Raw genomic sequence first — 25589 nt, 5'->3', positions numbered from 1 at the left:
AAAAAGGATCTCCCTTCCCTAGAACATTGGTCCAATAAAGTCGACTCTATATATAGATTCGAAGAGTTAGCAGCTTGGGAAAATAGGTCCCATCACAAATTTTCAACCATTTGGGAAAAATGGAGATCTTTCAGAGGCTTCCATTAGATTGCGCATCTTGCCCCACTCTCCTCAGACAATATCTTTGATTTATGTCCTTTTACTCTAGGAATACGGATAAGAACTACTTAAAGGTTATTCAACATTTACACTGTTAACATACATCCTTTAGTGTTGTTATGTTTTGACTGTTCTATACCTATTACTGTTAGGGCTCTTTCACACTTGCGTTGTTCTTTTCTTCCGGCATAGAGTTCCATCGTCGGGGCTCTATGCCGGAAGAATCCTGATCAGGATTATCCCCATGCATTCTGAATGGAGAGAAATCCGTTCAGGATGCATCAGGATGTCTTCAGTTCCGGAACGGAACGTTTTTTGGCCGGAGAAAATACCGCAGCATGCTGCGCTTTTTGCTCCGGCCAAAAATCCTGAAGACTTGCCGCAAGGCCGGATCCGGAATTATTGCCCATTGAAAGGCATTGATCCGGATCCGGCCTTAAGCTAAACGTCGTTTCGGCGCATTGCCGGACCCGACGTTTAGCTTTTTCTGAATGGTTACCATGGCTGCCGGGACGCTAAAGTCCTGGCAGCCATGGTAAAGTGTAGCGGGGAGCGGGGGAGCAGTATACTTACCTTCCGTGCAGCTCCCGGGGCGCTCCAGAGTGACGTCAGGGTGCCCCAAGCGCATGGATCACGTGATCGCATGGATGGGGCGCTCTGACATCATTCTGGAGCGCCTCGGGAGCCGCACGGACTGTAAGTATACTGCTCCCCCGCTCCCCGCTCCTACTATGGCAACCAGGACTTTAATAGCGTCCTGGCTGCCATAGTAACACTGAAAGCATTTTGAAGACGGCTCAGTCTTGAAATGCTTTCAGTACACTTGCGTTTTTCCGGATCCGGCGTGTAATTCCGGCAAGTGGAGTACACGCCGGATCCGGACAACGCAAGTGTGAAAGAGGCCTTACCCAGACAATGTATGTACATTGGGGGCTTGCTCCTCCTTTCCTAAAGACCAGATTTATATGTAACAGATCTTACTTATTCAATAAAGCTTTTGAAATAAAAAAAATAAAATAAAAAAAAAAAAAGAGCTCAGCGGTGACCTAGCAAAACCATTAACAGATTTATTTAACCAATCACTGGCAACAGGAGTCGTCCCAGAAGATTGGAAATTAGCAAATGTTGTGCCGATTCACAAGAAAGGTAGTAGGGAGGAATCGGGCAACTATAGGCCAGTAAGCCTGACATCAATAGTGGGGAAATTAATGGAAACCATACTTAAGGAGAGGATTGTGGACCATCTAAAATCCCATGGATTGAAAGATGAAGAACAGCCTGGGTTTACTTCAGGGAGATCATGTCAAACTAATCTTATTGCTTTTTTTGATTGGGTGACTAAAATAATAGATGGCGGAGGTGCAGTAGACATAGCTTATCTGGACTTTAGTAAGGCTTTCGATACTGTCCCACACAGAAGGCTTATCAATAAATTGCAGTCTTTGGGCTTGGACTCCCATATTGTTGAATGGATTAGGCAGTGGCTGAGGGACAGGCAACAGAGGGTTGTAGTCAATGGAGTATATTCAGACCATGGTCTTGTTACCAGTGGGGTACCTCAGGGATCTGTTCTGGGACCCATATTGTTTAATATCTTTATCAGCGAAATTGCAGAAGGCCTCGATGGTAAGGTGTGTCTTTTTGCTGATGACACAAAGATTTGTAACAGGGTTGATGTTCCTGGAGGGATACACCAAATGGAAAAGGACTTAGGAAAACTAGAGGAATGGTCAAAAATCTGGCAACTAAATTTTAATGTGGATAAGTGCAAAATAATGCACCTGGGGCGTAAAAACCCAAGAGCAGAATATACAATCAGTGATACAGTCCTGGCCTCAGTATCTGAAGAAAGGGATTTAGGGGTCATTATTTCTTTAAGACTTAAAGGTAGGCAGACCATGTCATAGAGCATCAGGAAATGCTAGCAGAATGCTGGGGTGTATAGGGAGAGGCATTACCAGTAGACAGAGGGGGGCGCTCATGCCGCTCTACAGAACACTGGCGAGACCTCATCTGGAGTATTGTGCTCAGTACTGGAGACCATATCTCCAGAAGGATAGTGATACTTTGGAGAGAGTTCAGAGAAGAGCTACTAAACTGGTCCATGGATTGCAGGATAAAACTTACCAGGAAAGGTTAAAGGACCTTAACATGTATAGCTTGGAAGAAAGACGAGACAGAGGGGAGATGAGAGAAACTTCTAAATACATAAAGGGAATCAACAAGGTGAAAGAGGAGAGAAGATTTACAAGAAGAAAAACTGCTACAAGAGGACATAGTGTTAAATTAGAGGGGCAAAGGGTTAACAGTAATATCAGGAAGTATTACTTTACTGAGAGAGTAGTGGATGCATGGAATAGCCTTCCTGCAGAAGTGGTAGCTGCAAATACAGTGAAGGAGTTTATGCATGCATGGGATAGGCATAAGGCCATCCTTCATATAAGATAGGGCCAGGGGCTATCCATAGTATTCAGATATATTGGGCAGACTAGATGGGCCAAATGGTTCTTATCTGCCAACACATTCTATGTTTCTATGTGATGAAGACGGCCGCACGAAGGCCATCTACTGTCTGGAACTGTTGTCCATTTTTGTAAACTTCACTTGCCATCCATCCCCAAAGGTTCTCAATTGGATTTAGATCAGGGGAACACGCAGGATGGGCCAAAAGAGTGATGTTATTCTTCTGGAAGAAGTCCCTTGTCCTGTGGGCATTGTGTACTGTAGCATTGTCCTGTTACCACACAGACGAGGGCCCTCAGTCATGAGGAATGCTCTCTGCAACATCTGGCCATAGCCAGCGGCCGTTTGACGCCCCTGCACTTCCTGAAGCTCCATTGTTCCACTGAAGGAAAAAGCCCCCCAGACCATTATGGCGCCCCCTCCACTGTGGCGCGTAGAAAACATCTCAGGTGGGATCTGCTTGTCAGGCCAGTAATGTTGGAAACCATCAAGGTTACATTTTTTCTCATCAGAGAATAAAACTTTCTTCCACCTTTGAATGTCCCATGTTTGGTGCTCTCTTGCAAAGTCCAAACGAGCAGTTCTGTGGCGTTCAAGGAGACAAGGTCTTTGAAGACGTTTTCTGTTTTTGAAGCCCTTCAGTCTCAGATGCCGTCTGATGGTTATGGGGCTGCAGTCAGCACCAGTAAGGGCCTTAATTTGGGTCGAGGATCGTCCAGTGTCTTGACGGACAGCCAATTGGATCCTCCGGCTCAGTGCTGAGGACATTTTTTCCACTTGACTTTTTGTTCCATGACCCTCAGGATCATTTAAGAAATTCCAAATGACTGTCTTCCTGCGTCCCACCTCAGCAGCGATGGCGGCTGTGAGAGACCCTGCCTATGCAGCTCAACAACCCGATCACCTTCAAAAAGGGAGAGTTTTTTGGCCTTTGCCATCACAACGTGTGACTACCTGACAGAAGATGACAATGAATCCACATCTTTTCACAGATTTGGCCTAAAGGCATGTGGTCCTAAACTGTGGATCAACTGAAAAACAGCCTGTTTCAGTTTATTCGTTGTTTTCTATTAATTGAATGCTCAAAAAATGTTTTGTCTCCCTCCCATCTCTTCTTGTTGCATGTTGAAGCTCTACTTGGAACCTTGTGAAGATCCAGCCATGATACATAGGATTTTTTGCCATTTTTCAAGTGGTCTTAAACTTTTGATCAGGACTGTATCTCTGCACACACACACCTAGTGCATAGAGGTATTTTTGTGTGTAAGCAGTTCAAACCCCTCTGGTCTAACAAAACTAACATCGAAACTCTTGGTGCCGTAGGGATGGATTAGGGCAAAGATGTCATTTGCCACAAAGCCCATCCCCACAGGAGAAGCTCCACAACGTCTTTCCTAGAAGGCGTTGCTTCTTCACTCCTCCAAGAGAGACGGGCCACATTCCTACGGCTCCCCCCGGATGTAGGGAGAGACCAAACGGTGTCTCCCGCTCTTTCCTCTCGGAAGGTTCTCAGACCATGTCTCTCTGTCCAAAAAGACAGATTAACCGGTTCACCCTACACCTGCATGGAAGTCTCTTTCCCCTTCCTCAAAGCCTCCAAGAGGCGCCGTTGCAAGTTACCATTACCTGATTCCCTGGGCAAAGAGTCACCTGCAGCCACACTAGCATATGATCTCCTATTTGGACTTACACAATCCCCTGCTTCCCTTGCAACCTGCCTCCTCCCGTCAGCCTCTTCCTCCTCGACTTCCGTATCTGCTGCATAAGCAGCTACCAATTCCTCATTCATGCTCTCACCAGTTATATCTTCATTTGCCTCACCATCCATTTCACTATTTGCATCCTTATTTGTAACAATGTTCTCATTCATACTCTCATAAGTTACCACTCGCAACAACTTTTACCTAGCTTACAATATCATCGCTCTTCACTCCCCTCAGACTGGTCGGGTTCCCTAGAGACAGTGGCGTACCGCCAATATAGGCAGACCACGCCGTTGCTATGGGGCCCGCGGCACAGGGGGGCCCGGAGCGCATGGATGGCCCCGCCCCCTACTCTGCATAACATTGTGACTGACAGTTTATTCATAGGAGGAGTCCCGTGGACCACCCACTTGTTTTTTTCTCCCTCCGGCTCCTACCCCGGGCCCCCCCTTGGTTGACGAGACGACACGCCACCCCTCCCTGTCTGACCTCTGGGCTGCGGGCTCCCTCCCTCCTCCAGGCTGAGCCTGCGCTCATCTGCATTTCACACTGGCCAATCAGCTTTTAGCAGTGCAAAGATCCTGCTGCTGATTGGCCAGTGTATAGCTGGCACAGTAGGAACAGAGCAGTGCCTGCCATCTGACTGCCGCCCTCAAGAAAAATCATCAGTGTGCCAGTGAGTGCAGCCCATAATGAAGGAAGGACCGCTCCGGTCAGTGGACATAGAACCCGGGGGCTAGAATAAACAGACGTGTGTGCCACATACAGTAAGAGGTCTTCATATAGGTGTACCAGGGTGGGTATTCTTGATGGGGGGAAGGCAGCAGCAAGCATTGGGCTCATAGAGGACTCAGGAGGACAATGTGCTTTCCTCCTACTCACTGTACTCCTGAGTCCTCTATGAGCCCACAGGGCCCCCCAGCACTCAGTCACCTTGCGGGCGAGATATGATTGGTGGCTATGTATGTGCACACTCAGCATCAGCAGCAGTGAAAGGGGCTATATATAATGCCCCCCAAAATGCCCGGCCACCTTACTTACCTCATTCCCCGGCGCCCGCAGTGTCGCCACTGCCTCCCGTCACGCAGATGAAAACATCCAGCGACATGGTGGGGCAGTCAATAGCAGGCCACGATGGGAACGAGCCTCCCTAGCATCGTGGGTGACTCTAGGGAGGCTCATTTCCGACGCAGCCCCCCCATTGGGCATAAGTATTATCTGTATGCGGTGCCTGGGCATTTTGGGGGGCATAATAGGGGTTAGATAGCCCCCTTTAACCCTTAGGATACCGGAATTGGCAAATAGGGGTGTGGCAGGGGAGGAGGAGCCAGGGCAGGAGGTGGGATGGGCCAGGGGTTAGGGGCCCAATTCAGATTCTTGCTATGGGGCCCAATGATTTTTATGTACGCCCCTGCCTAGAGAAGTACTGGCGTCATTGGGGGCAGGGTTTGAAGGGCCCCCCATTTCAGGAACTGCGGAGGACTTCTTATCCCCCACACCCCTCACCCTCTCTGCAGCCCGCACAGTCCCTGAAGATTCTGCAACCTCCACAGACTTTAATGGTTTCTTTACTGGTTTCTTTATAAACCTTCCAGATTTTGCTCTGGCCCTTTCAATTGCCTTTTTCTGAGCCTTGTCCGCAGCCATTCCATCCTTCACCTTGTCCGCAACACTGTCAGGGGTTTTAACCCTGTCTGCTCCTGTGTTCTCCTTTCCACTGCAGGAAAGGGGGACACCTTCTGCCACCATCTCAGATTCATTCTCCCGTGCTGTTTGGCCCGATTCCACTACAGGAACCGGGCTGGGCTCAGCAATGGGTTCAGAAGGCACAAAACGTAATACTTCTTCTTCTATGATCTTCTTTTTCTTTTCTTTTACCACCTCGTCCTCCGGGACCTCCTCGTCACCGAAATACAATTTGCCCACTGGGGATTCCAGCTACCTGATCTCCACCATTAGTCTCCCCCCAGACCTGCCTTCATCCCCAGAGGATGACATAACTGGTTCAGAGGGGTCCCCTTGGCCACCCGGTAATGAGTCCACCTCTGATTCCACCGCCAACTCCTTCACCTTCCTCTGGCTTCCAGACCGCAGCCCTAACGGACTGGAGCCAGACATGCTTTCAAACAGACAGTCATTTTTGAATTTTTCAATAAACGACCCTCCATTTTTCACTATAGAGGCCCTCTTTTCCTCCAAAGTCGCAATCTCCTCCTCCAGCTTCTCCAGCCTGGAGGAGAGGACCGCTCTTTTACTTCTTGGTAACATGTTGTCCTGAACTTTCACATTCTTATACTCCCATTTAAGTCATTTTAATTGCTTCTTTACCTCCTCATACTGGTTTAAAAAATACGCCACCCTTGATGAGTATAATGAGGGGGTTTCAGTGGGGCCCATGACACCCCAATTAAACAGTCTCCTGGCCTCTCCAGCTTGTACACCAGAGGAGATACCAGGAGAACCAGAAACACCAGGAGCTAAGTCCCTGCTAGTTACACCTGAAGCCTCCCTTCTGGGCTGAGGCACAGAAACACTACTCCTAGCCTCACATACCTCACCCTTTGGGGTTCCAGGCTCCATTCCTGCAGCTGGTCCAGAGACTTCGCAGGCTGCTTGTTCAGCAACCTGAGCCGCCGGCTCTGCTCTCTGGTCACCCGCTGCCTGCTCAGCAGCGGGCCTTTCTTTATCATCCAGCTTTCCCGGGTGCAGAGTTATCTGCTCTGAAGAGGAGTCCAGAGAGGATCCTAGGCTTGTTTTCCTCCCAGGACCTCTCCTGACCCCACCCGCTGCATTGCTGGAGTCACACAGGGATTTCTGCAGTGGATCTCTGCTGCTCCTGGCGGCAGTCGGGGGCTCGAGGATCCATACCGGGAGAACATGCCACCCCCTGGGGAAAGGGCAGCATATCCCCCAGCACACGATGTCAGGCTCTCGATCCTCTCACAGAGTGCAGCACAGAGCCAGAAACACAGCTCCTCTCACAGGATGTGATACACGGTGGTAATGGTAGACTGCATGGCTAGAGGCTGGATGTTATACACTGTGGTAATGGTAGACTGCATGGCTAGAGGCTGGATGTTATACACTGTGGTATTGGTAGACTGCATGGCTAGAGACTGGATGTTATACACCTGTGGTAATGGTAGACTGCACGGCTAGAGGCTGGATGTTATACACTGTGGTAATGGTAGACTGCACGGCTAGAGGCTGGTTGTTATACACTGTGGTAATGGTAGACTGCATGGCTAGAGGCTGGATGTGATACACGGTGGTAATGGTAGACTGCACGGCTAGAGGCTGGCTGTTATACACTGTGGTAATGGTAGACTGCACGGCTAGAGGCTGGATGTTATACACTGTGGTAATGGTAGACTGCATGGCTAGAGGCTGGATGTTATACACTGTGGTAATGGCAGACTGCATGGCTAGAGACTGGATGTTATACACTGTGGTAATGGTAGACTGCACGGCTAGAGGCTGGTTGTTATACACTGTGGTAATGGTAGACTGCACGGCTAGAGGCTGGATGTTATACACTGTGGTAATGGTAGACTCCATGGCTAGAGACTGGATGTTATACACTGTGGTAATGGCAGACTGCATGGCTAGAGGCTGGATGTTGTACACCTGTGGCAATGGTAGACTGCACGGCTAGAGGCTGGGGCTGGATGTTATACACTGTGGTAATGGAAGACTGCACGGCTAGAGGCTGGATGTTGTACACCTGTGGCAATGGTAGACTGCATGGCTAGAGGCTGGATGTTATACACTGTGGTAATGGTAGACTGCATGGCTAGAGGCTGGATGTTATACACCTGTGGTAATGGCAGACTGCATGGCTAGAGGTTGGATGTTATACACTGTGGTAATGGTAGACTGCATGGCTAGAGGCTGGATGTTATACAACTGTGGTAATGGTAGACTGCATGGCTAGAGGCTGGATGTTATACACTGTGGTAATGGTAGACTGCATGGCTAGAGGCTGGATGTTATACACCTGTGGTAATGGCAGACTGCATGGCTAGAGGTTGGATGTTATACACTGTGGTAATGGTAGACTGCATGGCTAGAGGCTGGATGTTATACACTGTGGTAATGGTAGACTGCATGGCTAGAGGCTGGATGTTATACACCTGTGGTAATGGCAGACTGCATGGCTAGAGGTTGGATGTTATACACTGTGGTAATGGCAGACTGCACGGCTAGAGACTGGATGTTATACACTGTGGTAATGGCAGACTGCACGGCTAGAGGCTGGATGTTATACACTGTGGTAATGGCAGACTGCACGGCTAGAGGCTGGATGTTGTACACCTGTGGTAATGGTAGACTGCATGGCTAGAGGCTGGATGTTATACACCTGTGGTAATGGCAGACTGCATGGCTAGAGGCTGGATGTTATACACTGTGGTAATGGTAGACTGCATGGCTAGAGGCTGGATGTTATACACTGTGGTAATGGTAGACTGCATGGCTAGAGGCTGGATGTTATACACTGTGGCAATGGTAGACTGCACGGCTAGAGGCTGGATGTTATACACTGTGGTAATTATAAAAATATGCGATCTGCACTCCAATGCTGTAATCTGGGTGCTCGTGAGAGAAGAATCATCTGAAAATAGGAATATCCACGGCACTCCAGTTAAAGTATATGCAATTCTTTTTAATGGTCAAAGACAGGTTGACATTACTTCTATTTCCATACAGTATTATTCATATCCAGGAGTAGAAAAAATCTTAAAGCCACATTATCTTCCCCGGACGTTTCGGTCTGTAATTAGACCTTTTTCAGCGGGCTTTTCCCTCCGTCCTTATGCAGATAAAGATTTCTGTCGTTAGCTCTATCTCTATGTCCACATCTTAAATGCAGATCAGGTGTCGTCACATAGAACAAGATCACATTTCCATCCACAGGATATTTACCTGACAGCAGTGATGGCTTCATCTAGTGAAGGAGAAGCTGTCAATCTTCTCTGCTTTATTTAGTGGTTACCACTCACCTGGGGGGTTATCTGCAGGGATGTCCTCCTTCCACTCTTCCATCTCTGCAGGAACGTCCTCCTGTCGCTCATCATGCAGCACATAGGGCTCTTCTTTTACCGTACAATTAATCATGCTCAGATCTTGACCCTGATTTAATAGATGTGAAACACATTTGTATATGTCACCGGATAGCTGGAGAAGTTCTGTAGAATGTTCTACGTGAGCAGAAAAGACCATGAATTATCAGGATGACCAACAAGGACAAGTAGTTTCCTGAGCCAAGCATGAGATGATGGACCAAGGACAAGCTCCAGAAGATCACACATGTATTTAGCATGGTGGAGCGAGAAGAGCTTCTAATAAGACATATTAGGGGGATTTATTAACGCAGACAGTTTTAATGCCAGTCTTCATCTTGTTTACGGTGGCATCAGATGCGCCATAATCATCAAGAGGTGCACGCCCATTAAAAATTCTGGAGCTATTGGCAAGTTTGGGGGCCAAAATCTGAACTCCACCAGCTAGGAGCCGGTGTAGATACCTGGTGTGACCCAAAAACTGCCATCAATCATCTTAACTTGGCCTTGTGGGACCTGTCATTGCCACATACTTTTACTGTGTAGCAAAAAGACACAAATATGCAATTTCATGTGCAAAATGGGGGTTGCCCTTAAAGTTTGCAAATCTTTATTAAAAGTAATCTGGCACAAAGTGTTTTTTCTTGGGCTAGGGTTGAGTCAGGTGAAAAGGGGAATTACTGATAAATACTGGTAATTGGACTTCCAGGAGTCCCTCATGACAGCACCACTTGAGGTTGCCATCTTGACCTTCCTGGGACAGCAGAGGCCAAAAGCCCTTCTTACCACCCCACACCAGTGTTTTCCAAATTACTACACCAGTATGGATGCAACTGATTTTGACCACCAACAGGGATCCTACATATGCTAAACTTTAGGAATGTAAGCGTGAAGCCATGAGGGACTCCTGGAAATCCAATTACTGGTACGCGCAAGTCCTCTTTTCCAGTTATTATTTATTTTAAAGCGTCATAAAGCGCTGTACATCCAACTAGGGTTACACAAATATAAACTATTAACAGACAGAGGGGTCCCTGCCCACAAGAGCTTACAATTAGAGTTGAGCGAACACCTGGATGTTCGGGTTCGAGAAGTTCGGCCGAACTTCCCGGAAATGTTCGGGTTCGGGATCCGAACCCGACCCGAACTTCGTCCCGAACCCGAACCCCATTGAAGTCAATAGGGACCCGAACTTTTGGGCACTAAAAAGGCTGTAAAACAGCCCAGGAAAGAGCTAGAGGGCTGCAAAAGGCAGCAACATGTAGGTAAATCCCCTGCAAACAAATGTGGATAGGGAAATGAATTAAAATTAAAAAAATAAATAAAAAATTAACCAATATCAATTGGACAGAGGTCAAATAGCAGAGAATCTGGCTTCACATCAGCAGAGAATCAGTCTCTTCATGCCATAGCAAAGAATCTGGCTTCATATCAGCAGAGAATCAGTCTCTTCATGCTATAGCAGAGAATCAGGCTTCACGTCACCCACCACTGGAACAGGCCACTGTCACACATTTAGGCCCCGGCACCCAGACAGAGGAGAGAGGTCCCGTAACAGAGAATCTGGCCTTATGTCAGCGCAGAATCAGTATTCATGTCATAGCAGAGAATCAGGCTTCACGTCACCCACCACTGGAACAGGCCACTGTCACACATTTAGGCCCCGGCACCCAGACAGAGGAGAGAGGTCCCGTAACAGAGAATCAGGCTTCACGTCACCCACCACTGGAACAGGCCACTGTCACACATTTAGGCCCCGGCACCCAGACAGAGGAGAGAGGTCCCGTAACAGAGAATCTGGCTTCACGTCACCCACCACTGGAACAGGCCACTGTCACACATTTAGGCCCCGGCACCCAGACAGAGGAGAGAGGTCCCGTAACAGAGAATCTGGCCTGATGTCAGCACAGAATCTGGCTTCATGTCATAGCAGAGAATCAGGCTTCACGTCACCCACCACTGGAACAGGCCACTGTCACACATTTAGGCCCCGGCACCCAGACAGAGGAGAGAGGTCCCGTAACAGAGAATCTGGCTTCATGTCAGCGCAGAATCAGTCTTCACGTCATAGCAGAGAATCAGGCTTCACGTCACCCACCACTGGAACAGGCCACTGTCACACATTTAGGCCCCGGCACCCAGACAGAGGAGAGAGGTCCCGTAACAGAGAATCTGGCCTTATGTCAGCGCAGAATCTGTCTTCATGTCATAGCAGAGAATCAGGCTTCACGTCACCCACCACTGGAACAGGCCACTGTCACACATTTAGGCCCCGGCACCCAGACAGAGGAGAGAGGTCCCGTAACAGAGAATCTGGCTTCACGTCACCCACCACTGGAACAGGCCACTGTCACACATTTAGGCCCCGGCACCCAGACAGAGGAGAGAGGTCCCGTAACAGAGAATATGGCCTGATGTCAGCACAGAATCTGGCTTCATGTCATAGCAGAGAATCAGGCTTCACGTCACCCACCACTGGAACAGGCCACTGTCACACATTTAGGCCCCGGCACCCAGACAGAGGAGAGAGGTCCCGTAACAGAGAATCTGGCCTTATGTCAGCACAGAATCTGTCTTCATGTCATAGCAGAGAATCAGGCTTCATGTCACCCACCACTGGAACAGGCCACTGTCACATATTTAGGCCCAGGCACCCAGACAGAGGAGAGAGGTCCCGAAACAGAGATTCAGGCTTCATGTCAGCACAGAATCTGTCTTCATGTCATAGCAGAGAATCAGGCTTCACGTCACCCACCACTGGAACAGGCCACTGTCACACATTTAGGCCCCGGCACCCAGACAGAGGAGAGGTTCATTCAACTTTGGGTTGCCCCGCAATATAATGGTAAAATGAAAATAAAAATAGGATTGAATGAGGAAGTGCCCTGGAGTAGAATAATATATTGTTAAGGGGAGGTAGTTAATGTCTAATCTGCACAAGGGATGGACAGGTCCTGTGGGATCCATGCCTGGTACATTTTTATGAACGTCAGCTTGTCCACATTGGCTGTAGACAGGCGGCTGCGTTTGTCTGTAATGGCGCCCCCTGCCGTGCTGAATACACGTTCAGACAAAACGCTGGCCGCCGCGCAGGCCAGCACCTCCAAGGCATAAAAAAGGCTAGCTCTGGCCACGTGGACAATTTGGAAACCCAGAAGTTGAATGGGGCCGAACCATCAATCAGTACGTGGAGGGGTGTGCACAGGTACTGTTCCACCATGTTAGTGAAATGTTGCCTCCTGCTAACACGTTCCGTATCAGGTGGTGGTGCAGTTAGCTGTGGCGTGGTGACAAAACTTTTCCACATCTCTGCCATGCTAACCCTGCCCTCAGAGGAGCTGGCCGTGACACAGCTGCGTTGGCGACCTCTTGCTCCTCCTCTGCCTTCGCCTTGGGCTTCCACTTGTTCCCCTGTGACATTTGGGAATGCTCTCAGTAGCGCGTCTACCAACGTGCGCTTGTACTCGCGCATCTTCCTATCACGCTCCAGTGTAGGAAGTAAGGTGGGCACATTGTCTTTGTACCGGGGATCCAGCAGGGTGGCAACCCAGTAGTCCGCACACGTTAAAATGTGGGCAACTCTGCTGTCGTTGCGCAGGCACTGCAGCATGTAGTCGCTCATGTGTGCCAGGCTGCCCAGAGGTAAGGACAAGCTGTCCTCTGTGGGAGGCGTATCGTCATCGTCCTGTGTTTCCCCCCAGCCACGCACCAGTGATGGGCCCGAGCTGCGTTGGGTGCCAGCCCGCTGTGAACATGCTTCATCCTCATCCTCCTCCACCTCATCCTCGTCCTCCTCCTCCTCCAGTAGTGGGCCCTGTCTGGCCACATTTGTACCTGGCCTCTGCTGTTGCAAAAAACCTCCCTCTGAGTCACTTCGAAGAGACTGGCCTGAAAGTGCTAAAAATGACCCCTCTTCCTCCTGGGCCACCTCCTCTTCCATCATCGCCCTAAGTGTTTTCTCAAGGAAACATAGAAGTGGTATTGTAACGCTGATAACGGCGTCATCGCCACTGGCCATGTTGGTGGAGTACTCGAAACAGCGCAACAGGGCACACAGGTCTCGCATGGAGGCCCAGTCATTGGTGGTGAAGTGGTGCTGTTTCGCAGTGCGACTGACCCGTGCGTGCTGCAGCTGAAACTCCACTATGGCCTGCTGCTGCTCGCACAGTCTGTCCAGCATGTGCAAGGTGGAGTTCCACCTGGTGGGCACGTCGCATATGAGGCGGTGAGCGGGAAGGCCGAAGTTACGCTGTAGCGCAGACAGGCGAGCAGCGGCAGGGTGTGAACGCCGGAAGCGCGAACAGACGGCCCGCACTTTATGCAGCAGCTCTGACATGTCGGGAATAGTTTTTCAACCCAGAACAAAAACTGTGCTTTTACGGTCACTACAAATAACTTGACCAGATAAAACAGTGCAGATTTGGTTGAATAGAAATGTGAGGCCTATTTTTTTTTGCGCTGTGTGACAGTTATAGGTTTAATCACAGAATGACACTTCTATCAGCACGCTAGCGTGTGTCTTAGGTTTTTCTGAATGACACTATCAGCACCTTCAATGTAAGATATCCTTTTTGGGATAGATTTAAAGTAGGCCTGATATAGCAGAAACTACTTATTTTGAGAATGGCAAAATTTGGGAATAGTTTTTCAACCCAGAACAAAAAGTCTGCTTTTACGGTCACTACAAATAACTTGACCAGCTAAAACAGTGCAGATTTGGTTGAATAGAAATGTGAGGCCTATTTTTTAGGCGCTGGGTGACAGGCTCAGCCTGCACCAGATGTAGTATATGGCCAAAAAATAACCAGACTGTTGATGGTTAAATGCACTTGGGTGACATAGGCTCAGCCTGCAGCTGATGTAGTATATGGCCAAAAAATAATCAGACTGTCGATGGTTAAATGCACTTGGGTGACACAGGCTCAGCCTGCACCTGATGTAGTATATGGCCAAAAAATAATCAGAATCACTGTAGAATTGCAGTGGCCAATATGGCGGAACTGCTCAGACCCCAAACACTGTAGCTTGTTTCTCATTGGGCGAGCAGTCCCACCGCATGTGGACCGCAGCAAACGACCATCCCGAGCAATTAATGCGTACAAAGGAGGACGCCAGCGCGGTCCACATGCACCACAAAAGCATCCTGCACAGGCAGAGCATTGTGCGGATGCTTTTGTGGTGCATGTGGACCGCGCTGGCGTCCTCCTTTGTACGCATTAATTGCTCGGGATGGTCGTTTGCTGCGGTCCACATGCGGTGGGACTGCTCCCCCAATGAGAAACACGCTACAGTGTTTGGGGTTTGAGCAGCTCCTCCATATCTGCCACGATATTTCTGTGGTTCACATGCGATGGGACTGCTCGCCCAATGAGAAACACGCTACAGTGTTTGGGGTCTGAGCAGTTCCGCCATATTGGCCACTGCAATTCTACAGTGATTTTGTTTTATATGTCTTGAATGTGCCTTCATCTGGCAATTGAACATTCCTTTGCACCTGGAATCCTTCATCACAGGGTCTGATATGGGTCAGGCTCACAGTCTGGCTTTGTTCACATTGCACTGGCTGTCCTGCTAGGCATTTGTGTGCAGGCTGGGCTGTGAGCTGGATCATATCACCTTCAGACCGTGTTCACACCAAGCGTAGTGGTAGGACCCTTTGCCATGCTGAGTGACCGTGACGTGGTGCAATGATGGGCTCCGATATCTTCCTGACAGGAACATATTGGCGAAAGTCTCAGCTTTTAATATCTGCTTGCATGACCAGCTAGTTTAGTCAGTGACATATCCTTTTGGTGCATTTTCTTCAGTGATTTATCCAAAAAATAATCAGACTGTTGATGGTTAAATGGACTTGGTGATATCTCGTGCTGGCGCACCACAAGCCACAAAATGTCCGCTGATTACCCCAGAAAAAAGTGATATAAAAACGCTCTGGGCAGCCTAAAAAAAAAAATGAGCAATTAAATAGCGGCAGTTCAATGATCCACAGCTGGAGATCGATCACAGAATGAAGTCTTTTGGAGGAGTTAATCTGCCTAATCTCGCCCTAACGTCGCAGCTGCAACCTCTCCCTATACTGATCATAGCAGAGTGACGTGCGGCGCTACGTGACCCAAGCTTATATAGAGGCTGGGTCACATGCTGCACTGGCCAATCACAGCCATGCCAATAGTAGGCATGGCTGTGATGGCCTCTTGGGGCAAGTAGTATGACGCTTGTTGATTGGCTGCTTTGCAGCCTTTCAAAAAGCGCCAAGAAAGCGCCGAACACCGAACCCGAACTTTTACGAAAATGTTCGGGTTCGGGTCCGTGTCACGGACACCCCAAAATTCGGAACGAACCCGAACTATACAGTTCGGGTTCGCTCATCCCTACTTACAATCTATAAGGGATCTATTCATCCCACATGGCAGCACCACTGGAGGAATACCAAGGGGCAAAAGCCTAAAGGACAAATGTCATAGGCAAAGTTTCAACGAGACAGAACATCCTGTCTGTCATATTAGGAGAGGATAAGTGAAGCTATTTGAGAACTGCTCAAAGGTAAGGAATAACCATGAGGAATGTAAAAAATCTAGTTCTGTAAGATCGGTAGTCTATGGTTTAGGGTGCTACGCCTTCTACAATTCTACACCTGGGTCTGATAAAGAAAACCAACCATGGACCAGCACAGATCTGGACACCCTGGAATAGTGAGCTCACAATGAAGGAGATTGTCTGGACATTTGGGGACAGTCCCCTGGAACTACAGATCTGTATGTGAACTCCTGATCACAAGAGACCTGTGTCTGCAATACCCAATACTTGTATCCACATGTATAAAAACTTTGAGATAATTAGTGTTGAGCAAAGAGAAGCATTCAAAGCAGAATTGGGTCCAAAGTTTAGGAAAACTTTGATTCTAAACAAATCCGAATTTCCTCAGGCCTCATGGAAACGAATCAGGTTTTCCTAAAATGGTGGATACATGTGTTACCAAGTGAAACTAAGAGAAGAGGAGACAAGCCCGGGAACGTAATGCTGTGCAGATAGCCAACCCCTGTGATGTCACAGCCCTATAAAACCCTCATCCCTGCCATTGTCCTGTGAGCGGAGCATAGGGAAAGATGTGGCAAGTGCTCATGAGCTGGGGACCGGGTCGCTGAAAATTATTAATAGAATAATAATGAAGAAGGGAGAGTGCAGGGAGACTGCAGGGAGGGTGTAGGAAGAGTGCAGGGAGACTGAAGGGAGGGTGTAGGAAGAGTGCAGGGAGACTGAAGGGAGGGTGTAGGAAGAGTGCAGGGAGGGTGTAGGACGAGTGCAGGGAGACTGCAGGAAGACTGCAGGGAGGGTGTAGGAAGAGTGCAGGGAGGGTGTAGGAAGAGTGCAGGGAGACTGCAGGGAGGGTGTAGGAAGAGTGCAGGGAGGGTGTAGGAAGAGTGCAGGGAGACTGCAGGGAGGGTGTAGGACGAGTGCAGGGAGGGTGTAGGAAGAGTGCAGGGAGGGTGTAGGAAGAGTGCAGGGAGGGTGTAGGAAGAGTGCAGGGAGGGTGTAGGAAGAGTGCAGGGAGGGTGTAGGACGAGTGCAGGGAGACTGCAGGGAGGGTGTAGGAAGAGTGCAGGGAGACTGCAGGGAGGGTGTAGGAAGAGTGCAGGGAGACTGCAGGGAGGGTGTAGGAAGAGTGCAGGGAGACTGAAGGGAGGGTGTAGGACGAGTGCAGGGAGACTGCATGGAGGGTGTAGGACGAGTGCAGGGAGACTGCAGGGAGGGTGTAGGACGAGTGCAGGGAGACTGAAGGGAGGGTGTAGGAAGAGTGCAGGGAGACTGAAGGGAGGGTGTAGGAAGAGTGCAGGGAGACTGAAGGGAGGGTGTAGGACGAGTGCAGGGAGACTGCAGGAAGACTGCAGGGAGGGTGTAGGAAGAGTGCAGGGAGGGTGTAGGAAGAGTGCAGGGAGACTGCAGGGAGGGTGTAGGAAGAGTGCAGGGAGACTGAAGGGAGGGTGTAGGACGAGTGCAGGGAGACTGAAGGGAGGGTGTAGGACGAGTGCAGGGAGGGTGTAGGAAGAGTGCAGGGAGGGTGTAGGAAGAGTGCAGGGAGGGTGTAGGAAGAGTGCAGGGAGGGTGTAGGAAGAGTGCAGGGAGACTGCAGGGAGGGTGTAGGAAGAGTGCAGGGAGACTGAAGGGAGGGTGTAGGAAGAGTGCAAGGAGACTGCAGGGAGGGTGTAGGAAGAGTGCAGGGAGGGTGTAGGACGAGTGCAGGGAGGGTGTAGGAAGAGTGCAGGGAGGGTGTAGGAAGAGTGCAGGGAGGGTGTAGGAAGAGTGCAGGGAGGGTGTAGGAAGAGTGCAGGGAGACTGCAGGGAGGGTGTAGGAAGAGTGCAGGGAGACTGCAGGGAGGGTGTAGGACGAGTGCAGGGAGACTGCATGGAGGGTGTAGGAAGAGTGCAGGGAGACTGAAGGGAGGGTGTAGGACGAGTGCAGGGAGACTGAAGGGAGGGTGTAGGAAGAGTGCAGGGAGACTGCAGGGAGGGTGTAGGACGAGTGCAGGGAGACTGCAGGAAGAGTGCAGGGAGGGTGTAGGAAGAGTGCAGGGAGACTGCAGGGAGGGTGTAGGAAGAGTGCAAGGAGGGTGTAGGAAGAGTGCAGGGAGACTGCAGGGAGGGTGTAGGAAGAGTGCAGGGAGGGTGTAGGAAGAGTGCAGGGAGGGTGTAGGAAGAGTGCAGGGAGACTGAAGGGAGGGTGTAGGACGAGTGCAGGGAGACTGAAGGGAGGGTGTAGGAAGAGTGCAGGGAGACTGCAGGGAGGGTGTAGGACGAGTGCAGGGAGACTGCAGGAAGAGTGCAGGGAGGGTGTAGGAAGAGTGCAGGGAGACTGCAGGGAGGGTGTAGGAAGAGTGCAAGGAGGGTGTAGGAAGAGTGCAAGGAGGGTGTAGGAAGAGTGCAGGGAGACTGCAGGGAGGGTGTAGGAAGAGTGCAGGGAGGGTGTAGGAAGAGTGCAGGGAGGGTGTAGGACGAGTGCAGGGAGACTGCAGGGAGGGTGTAGGAAGAGTGCAGGGAGACTGAAGGGAGGGTGTAGGACGAGTGCAGGGAGACTGCATGGAGGGTGTAGGACGAGTGCAGGGAGACTGCAGGGAGGGTGTAGGACGAGTGCAGGGAGACTGCATGGAGGGTGTAGGAAGAGTGCAGGGAGACTGAAGGGAGGGTGTAGGACGAGTGCAGGGAGACTGAAGGGAGGGTGTAGGAAGAGTGCAGGGAGACTGCAGGGAGGGTGTAGGACGAGTGCAGGGAGACTGCAGGAAGAGTGCAGGGAGGGTGTAGGAAGAGTGCAGGGAGACTGCAGGGAGGGTGTAGGAAGAGTGCAAGGAGGGTGTAGGAAGAGTGCAGGGAGACTGCAGGGAGGGTGTAGGAAGAGTGCAGGGAGGGTGTAGGAAGAGTGCAGGGAGGGTGTAGGACGAGTGCAGGGAGACTGCAGGGAGGGTGTAGGAAGAGTGCAGGGAGACTGAAGGGAGGGTGTAGGACGAGTGCAGGGAGACTGCATGGAGGGTGTAGGACGAGTGCAGGGAGACTGCAGGGAGGGTGTAGGACGAGTGCAGGGAGACTGAAGGGAGGGTGTAGGAAGAGTGCAGGGAGACTGCAGGGAGGGTGTAGGAAGAGTGCAGGGAGACTGAAGGGAGGGTGTAGGACGAGTGCAGGGAGACTGCAGGAAGACTGCAGGGAGGGTGTAGGAAGAGTGCAGGGAGGGTGTAGGAAGAGTGCAGGGAGACTGCAGGGAGGGTGTAGGACGAGTGCAGGGAGACTGAAGGGAGGGTGTAGGACGAGTGCAGGGAGGGTGTAGGAAGAGTGCAGGGAGGGTGTAGGAAGAGTGCAGGGAGGGTGTAGGAAGAGTGCAGGGAGGGTGTAGGAAGAGTGCAGGGAGGGTGTAGGAAGAGTGCAGGGAGACTGCAGGGAGGGTGTAGGAAGAGTGCAGGGAGGGTGTAGGAAGAGTGCAGGGAGGGTGTAGGACGAGTGCAGGGAGACTGCAGGGAGGGTGTAGGAAGAGTGCAGGGAGACTGAAGGGAGGGTGTAGGACGAGTGCAGGGAGACTGCATGGAGGGTGTAGGACGAGTGCAGGGAGACTGCAGGGAGGGTGTAGGACGAGTGCAGGGAGACTGAAGGGAGGGTGTAGGAAGAGTGCAGGGAGACTGCAGGGAGGGTGTAGGAAGAGTGCAGGGAGACTGCAGGGAGGGTGTAGGAAGAGTGCAGGGAGACTGAAGGGAGGGTGTAGGACGAGTGCAGGGAGACTGCAGGAAGACTGCAGGGAGGGTGTAGGAAGAGTGCAGGGAGGGTGTAGGAAGAGTGCAGGGAGACTGCAGGGAGGGTGTAGGAAGAGTGCAGGGAGACTGAAGGGAGGGTGTAGGACGAGTGCAGGGAGACTGAAGGGAGGGTGTAGGACGAGTGCAGGGAGGGTGTAGGAAGAGTGCAGGGAGGGTGTAGGAAGAGTGCAGGGAGGGTGTAGGAAGAGTGCAGGGAGACTGCAGGGAGGGTGTAGGACGAGTGCAGGGAGACTGAAGGGAGGGTGTAGGACGAGTGCAGGGAGGGTGTAGGAAGAGTGCAGGGAGGGTGTAGGAAGAGTGCAGGGAGGGTGTAGGAAGAGTGCAGGGAGGGTGTAGGAAGAGTGCAGGGAGGGTGTAGGAAGAGTGCAGGGAGACTGCAGGGAGGGTGTAGGAAGAGTGCAGGGAGGGTGTAGGAAGAGTGCAGGGAGGGTGTAGGACGAGTGCAGGGAGACTGCAGGGAGGGTGTAGGAAGAGTGCAGGGAGACTGAAGGGAGGGTGTAGGAAGAGTGCAGGGAGACTGCAGGGAGGGTGTAGGAAGAGTGCAGGGAGACTGAAGGGAGGGTGTAGGACGAGTGCAGGGAGACTGCAGGAAGACTGCAGGGAGGGTGTAGGAAGAGTGCAGGGAGGGTGTAGGAAGAGTGCAGGGAGGGTGTAGGACGAGTGCAGGGAGACTGAAGGGAGGGTGTAGGACGAGTGCAGGGAGGGTGTAGGAAGAGTGCAGGGAGGGTGTAGGAAGAGTGCAGGGAGGGTGTAGGAAGAGTGCAGGGAGGGTGTAGGAAGAGTGCAGGGAGGGTGTAGGAAGAGTGCAGGGAGACTGCAGGGAGGGTGTAGGAAGAGTGCAGGGAGGGTGTAGGAAGAGTGCAGGGAGGGTGTAGGACGAGTGCAGGGAGACTGCAGGGAGGGTGTAGGAAGAGTGCAGGGAGACTGAAGGGAGGGTGTAGGACGAGTGCAGGGAGACTGCATGGAGGGTGTAGGACGAGTGCAGGGAGACTGCAGGGAGGGTGTAGGACGAGTGCAGGGAGACTGAAGGGAGGGTGTAGGAAGAGTGCAGGGAGACTGCAGGGAGGGTGTAGGAAGAGTGCAGGGAGACTGCAGGGAGGGTGTAGGAAGAGTGCAGGGAGACTGAAGGGAGGGTGTAGGACGAGTGCAGGGAGACTGCAGGAAGACTGCAGGGAGGGTGTAGGAAGAGTGCAGGGAGGGTGTAGGAAGAGTGCAGGGAGACTGCAGGGAGGGTGTAGGAAGAGTGCAGGGAGACTGAAGGGAGGGTGTAGGACGAGTGCAGGGAGACTGAAGGGAGGGTGTAGGACGAGTGCAGGGAGGGTGTAGGAAGAGTGCAGGGAGGGTGTAGGAAGAGTGCAGGGAGGGTGTAGGAAGAGTGCAGGGAGGGTGTAGGAAGAGTGCAGGGAGGGTGTAGGAAGAGTGCAGGGAGGGTGTAGGAAGAGTGCAGGGAGACTGCAGGGAGGGTGTAGGAAGAGTGCAGGGAGACTGAAGGGAGGGTGTAGGAAGAGTGCAAGGAGACTGCAGGGAGGGTGTAGGAAGAGTGCAGGGAGGGTGTAGGACGAGTGCAGGGAGGGTGTAGGAAGAGTGCAGGGAGGGTATAGGAAGAGTGCAGGGAGGGTGTAGGAAGAGTGCAGGGAGACTGCAGGGAGGGTGTAGGACGAGTGCAGGGAGACTGCATGGAGGGTGTAGGAAGAGTGCAGGGAGACTGAAGGGAGGGTGTAGGACGAGTGCAGGGAGACTGAAGGGAGGGTGTAGGAAGAGTGCAGGGAGACTGCAGGGAGGGTGTAGGACAAGTGCAGGGAGACTGAAGGGAGGGTGTAGGACGAGTGCAGGGAGACTGCAGGAAGAGTGCAGGGAGGGTGTAGGAAGAGTGCAGGGAGACTGCAGGGAGGGTGTAGGAAGAGTGCAAGGAGGGTGTAGGAAGAGTGCAGGGAGACTGCAGGGAGGGTGTAGGAAGAGTGCAAGGAGGGTGTAGGAAGAGTGCAGGGAGGGTGTAGGAAGAGTGCAGGGAGACCTGCCCCCTTAGGGGGGCAGGTCTTAATGATGACCATCCTCATCTTTTGCTGGCTTTACTTCTTCCAAATCATTCTTCTTGGTCTCCTGGTTCTAGAAAAGTCAGCAAGATGCAGAGAGGAGGATCTGGATACTTCTGATGACAAATTCTCATTAATAGTAGATGATGTGGAAAAGGAGGAAAAGCAGATGGCAGAAGAAGGGCTCCCACCTGTAGGACAGGAGAGCGCTGGGGTTGGAGAAGTGGGTATGCCAAAGCTGATTAATAGTCTGTGTTTACTGTCAAATAACCTGCAGGAGATGGCAGGCCAGAACAGCAATAATATGCATATTGTCCCCCCACCTAACCAGCCAAACCCTGTACCAACAACTGCCCCTGTTTCAAGGTGCATTAAAGGTTCCGCGCAGCCTTTAACAATGAAGACTGACTATAGAGTGCGGACTTCATTATTAAAGGGGTTGTCCGATTTTTTTGTTCTTTGTATGTTTCTAATTAGGCAAATGACAGGACTTTACAATTGACTTACTTTATCTCCAGTTGCTGGTTTCTCAGATTTCACTGAGGGTCACATGACCTGTCATCTTCTCTCCCTGCTCTGATGATGCACAAAGCCTTAGAGATCAGATGTGTGTCTGTACAGACCTCACTGTGCTGGCCACGCTCCCCTGCTCTGCCCTCTGCTGCTGCTCTCTGCCCTGTGTTTCCCTCCCACTGGATACTTCAGGAAAGATTAACCCCTTCAGGAGCACAGACTCAGGGCTGAAGGCTTTACTGAGTAGCTGCAGGCAGTGAGGAGACAAATGTTGGGCACAGGAGCTCAAAGACAAGAGGAGTTCTGTGTATATGAGCAGTGTCATTGTACAGCTGGGACCTGTAGTCCTACACATACAACATGCTGCAGAGTCTCCCAGCATTCAGACACATCACTCAGGGCAGCTCTTGTATCCACTCCCTTAGCAGTGTCATTGTACAGCTGGGACCTGTAGTCCTACACATACAACATGCTGCAGAGTCTCCCAGCATTCAGACACATCACTCAGGGCAGCTCTTGTATTCACTCCCTTTGCAGAACAGGCGGAGGGGCAGAGATTGTTGTTATTGCAGGTAAACAAAGGGCCAGAAGAGAACCAGGGAAATGAGGAAATATAATTTTTTTTTTACCTAAAACTTGCTTAGCTCAGTTCTATATTGCTGCCCATCAGATTTACAGTGCTATATTTTTATTTCATAACTCGGACAACCCCTTTAAATTACAGGCAGCTGCAGGCTAATTAGCCATATGGTTCTTCACTGCAGCATGGCCACTCTGTCTGGCCGTACCCCAAGGCAAAATTGGCTTGGGTAGACCCGATTTATAGCAATTTGTGACCAATTAATTCGGAGCAAATCAAATTTCTTAGCGAACTTTGGCTTAGGTGCCGAATTGAATTTTTCAAAACTTCACTCATCTCTAATTATAATGATCAGGAGTAAAGGCCACTGTGTTTGATTGTGTGTAGGATAGATGGCCAGAAGAGGATACGTTTGTCACAGCCTTCTGAAGACTGGTTTATATGATACGTACCAGTGAGGAATTGGTGACCACCCACCCGCTTTCTGCACCAAGGCAACAAACGGTTTTAGCATACCTATATTCAGCCTTGACACAAGCTGTGCACATTGGGTTAGGACAACATCCAGTGGTGCCTCCATGAGGTATGAACTGGAATTTAAGCATGTAGCTGGCCAACTAAGACCTGTCCTAGGCTGCTAGTATAGCTTATATGTGTATATAGCTAAACCTATTAATAACCTTAATACAGTTCCTATGTTTACGTATTAAAAACAGAAAGCAGAGTTATTTACTGTGACATCATGTTTTGGATGTCATATAATTGTTATATTTTGTGTTCACAGAAGCAGAAAAAGATAATATGCCTTTAAGATTCATTTTGTAATGTAAGGTAAGCTCAGTGACACAGCAGAAACAACAGAAAGCATAGTGTTAATCTGTTATTGTTGGGCAGAAGTCTAGACTAATCACAGCTTCTCACACAGCAAGAGTTTTCACCAATCACAGCCAGCCTCACACACAGCCTGTCTGGGAATTCCCCTAGCAGGTGCTGCTAGAATCATTATTCACCAGAGACAGGAGCTGAAGAGACATTCACTCCACTAAGAGCTGTGTTTTTGTGGGAACAAGAGGCCAAAATAGGTATTTAGAACAGTTATATAATGTTCATATCGTTAGTATTGTGATTAGAACTGTATACTGAACCAGTTATATGTGTGTTTACTTACAGTTCCACTAAATTCAATTGTAAATACAATTGCAAGCATTCAGATTCCATATTGCAATCCAAATTGCATACAACCATACCAGATCATACTCAACCAATCTGCAAATAGTCACTGCTAACTGCATACTGCAAGAAGAACTATTAGTTAGACCTCAGATATACCTCTCAGAGAGATCATAAAGTGCCTAAATAACCTAAAGTGAGAGTACAGATACTGAAGAGAGAAATATATCCACCATTTTATGTTGAATGACAAGATTGAACAGTTGAACCACCATCTTATGCATACCGCCATCTTGTGATATCTTTTGAACACATGTTATGTACATGGACTATCTGCTGCGGAGGCGGCAGTGTTATATATGAAGAAAAGTTGAAGTTAATAAAGAAGTTATTTCAAGCATTTGGTTGCTCTTTACACCTACTGTTTCCATAGAACAGAAGAGGAATTACAGAGTAATAGACAGTCTGGTTAGACTAAAAGTCAGAGATAACAAAATTATTCTAATGCCATAGCGCAAAAGGCACTTCATAGTGCTGCACCTGCCACAGTGGAACTATTACCCTCAGAGGGCAAAGCGATAGCGCTCTTCAACTTGCACAGTAAAAAGAGCATTAGAGCGCCAGCATATACCGCCGCGCAGCAACTGTTCCCTGAGTGAGCAAGCAAAGACACCCTCAGCGGAGCTACCATAGAGGCCATAGAACATGTGCATTAGTCAAACTGCAGCCACTTAAAGTGGCAGAACGGCAAAGGCAAGATAGTCAAAGAAAGAGCTCCAACCCTCCTGTGATCCCTAGAGAGAGAAAGAGACGCATGGTGGGAGGCCAAAGTCCAGAGCTAGAGTGCCTGCACCGCTATCCACGAAGAGGTCACGTACTGCAGCCAGCTAGTTTCCCGCCACTAGGCCCAAAGCCTGCAGAAGCGCATCGCAAGTCTGCACAGATCATCGCAAGTCTGCACAGAGCATCGCAAGTCTGCACAGAGCATCGCAAGTCTGCACAGAGCATCGCAAGTCTGCACAGAGCATCGCAAGTCTGCACAGAGCATCGCAAGTCTGCACAGAGCATCGCAAGTCTGCACAGAGCATCGCAAGTCTGCACAGAGCATCGCAAGTCTGCACAGAGCATCGCAAGTCTGCACAGAGCATCGCAAGTCTGCAAAGAGCATCGCGTGTCTGCACAGAGCATCACATCACATCAAGAAAAGACAAGTCTCCTTTAAGACAGACATTTGTTCCAGCAACCTTCAGATCGCAGTATCCTGCTCTTCAGAATAAGGTCTGAGCTTTCCTTTATTACTTATCATTGCATATAGTCTTTGGCATAAAGAGAAATTTTTGTGTTCAGATAAAATACTTTAAAGTAAAACAAAGGACAGTTTGTTGTACACGGACTCTTGCATTTAAAGTGAAAGGCATTTATTTTTGCATTTGTCAATATTGCATTTAAAGTGAAAGGACTCTTAATATTTGTATTGATTGTTATAGCATTTAAAGTAAAATGTCTGAGCCTAGTATTACCATGCCACTGTTAGAGGATACAAAGATAGATAGAGTAGAAGTTGAAGAGCAAGGGAACCTGTCTGAGGTAGAAGACTCTGATGCAGCATTAGTCTT

At 50.1% G+C, this 25589-nt stretch overlaps 1 protein-coding gene across 1 annotated transcript in view; it reads right to left on the bottom strand.

Moving 5' to 3' along the window:
• The window catches only part of LOC120991929 (zinc finger protein 436-like), a 106409-nt gene that overhangs the window by 9018 nt on the left and 71802 nt on the right, over nt 1-25589 (bottom strand). The window contains exon 7 of the mRNA XM_040420659.1: nt 9326-9455. Within this exon, the coding sequence (XP_040276593.1) occupies nt 9326-9455 (130 nt within the window). The remainder of the gene's footprint in view (nt 1-9325; nt 9456-25589) is intronic.

This window comes from Bufo bufo, chromosome 2 (assembly GCF_905171765.1).
Source record: "Bufo bufo chromosome 2, aBufBuf1.1, whole genome shotgun sequence".
Lineage (NCBI taxonomy): Eukaryota > Metazoa > Chordata > Amphibia > Anura > Bufonidae > Bufo > Bufo bufo.
The sequence above is the reverse complement of the archived record's forward strand: the minus strand, read 5'-3'. Positions and strand labels throughout refer to the sequence as shown.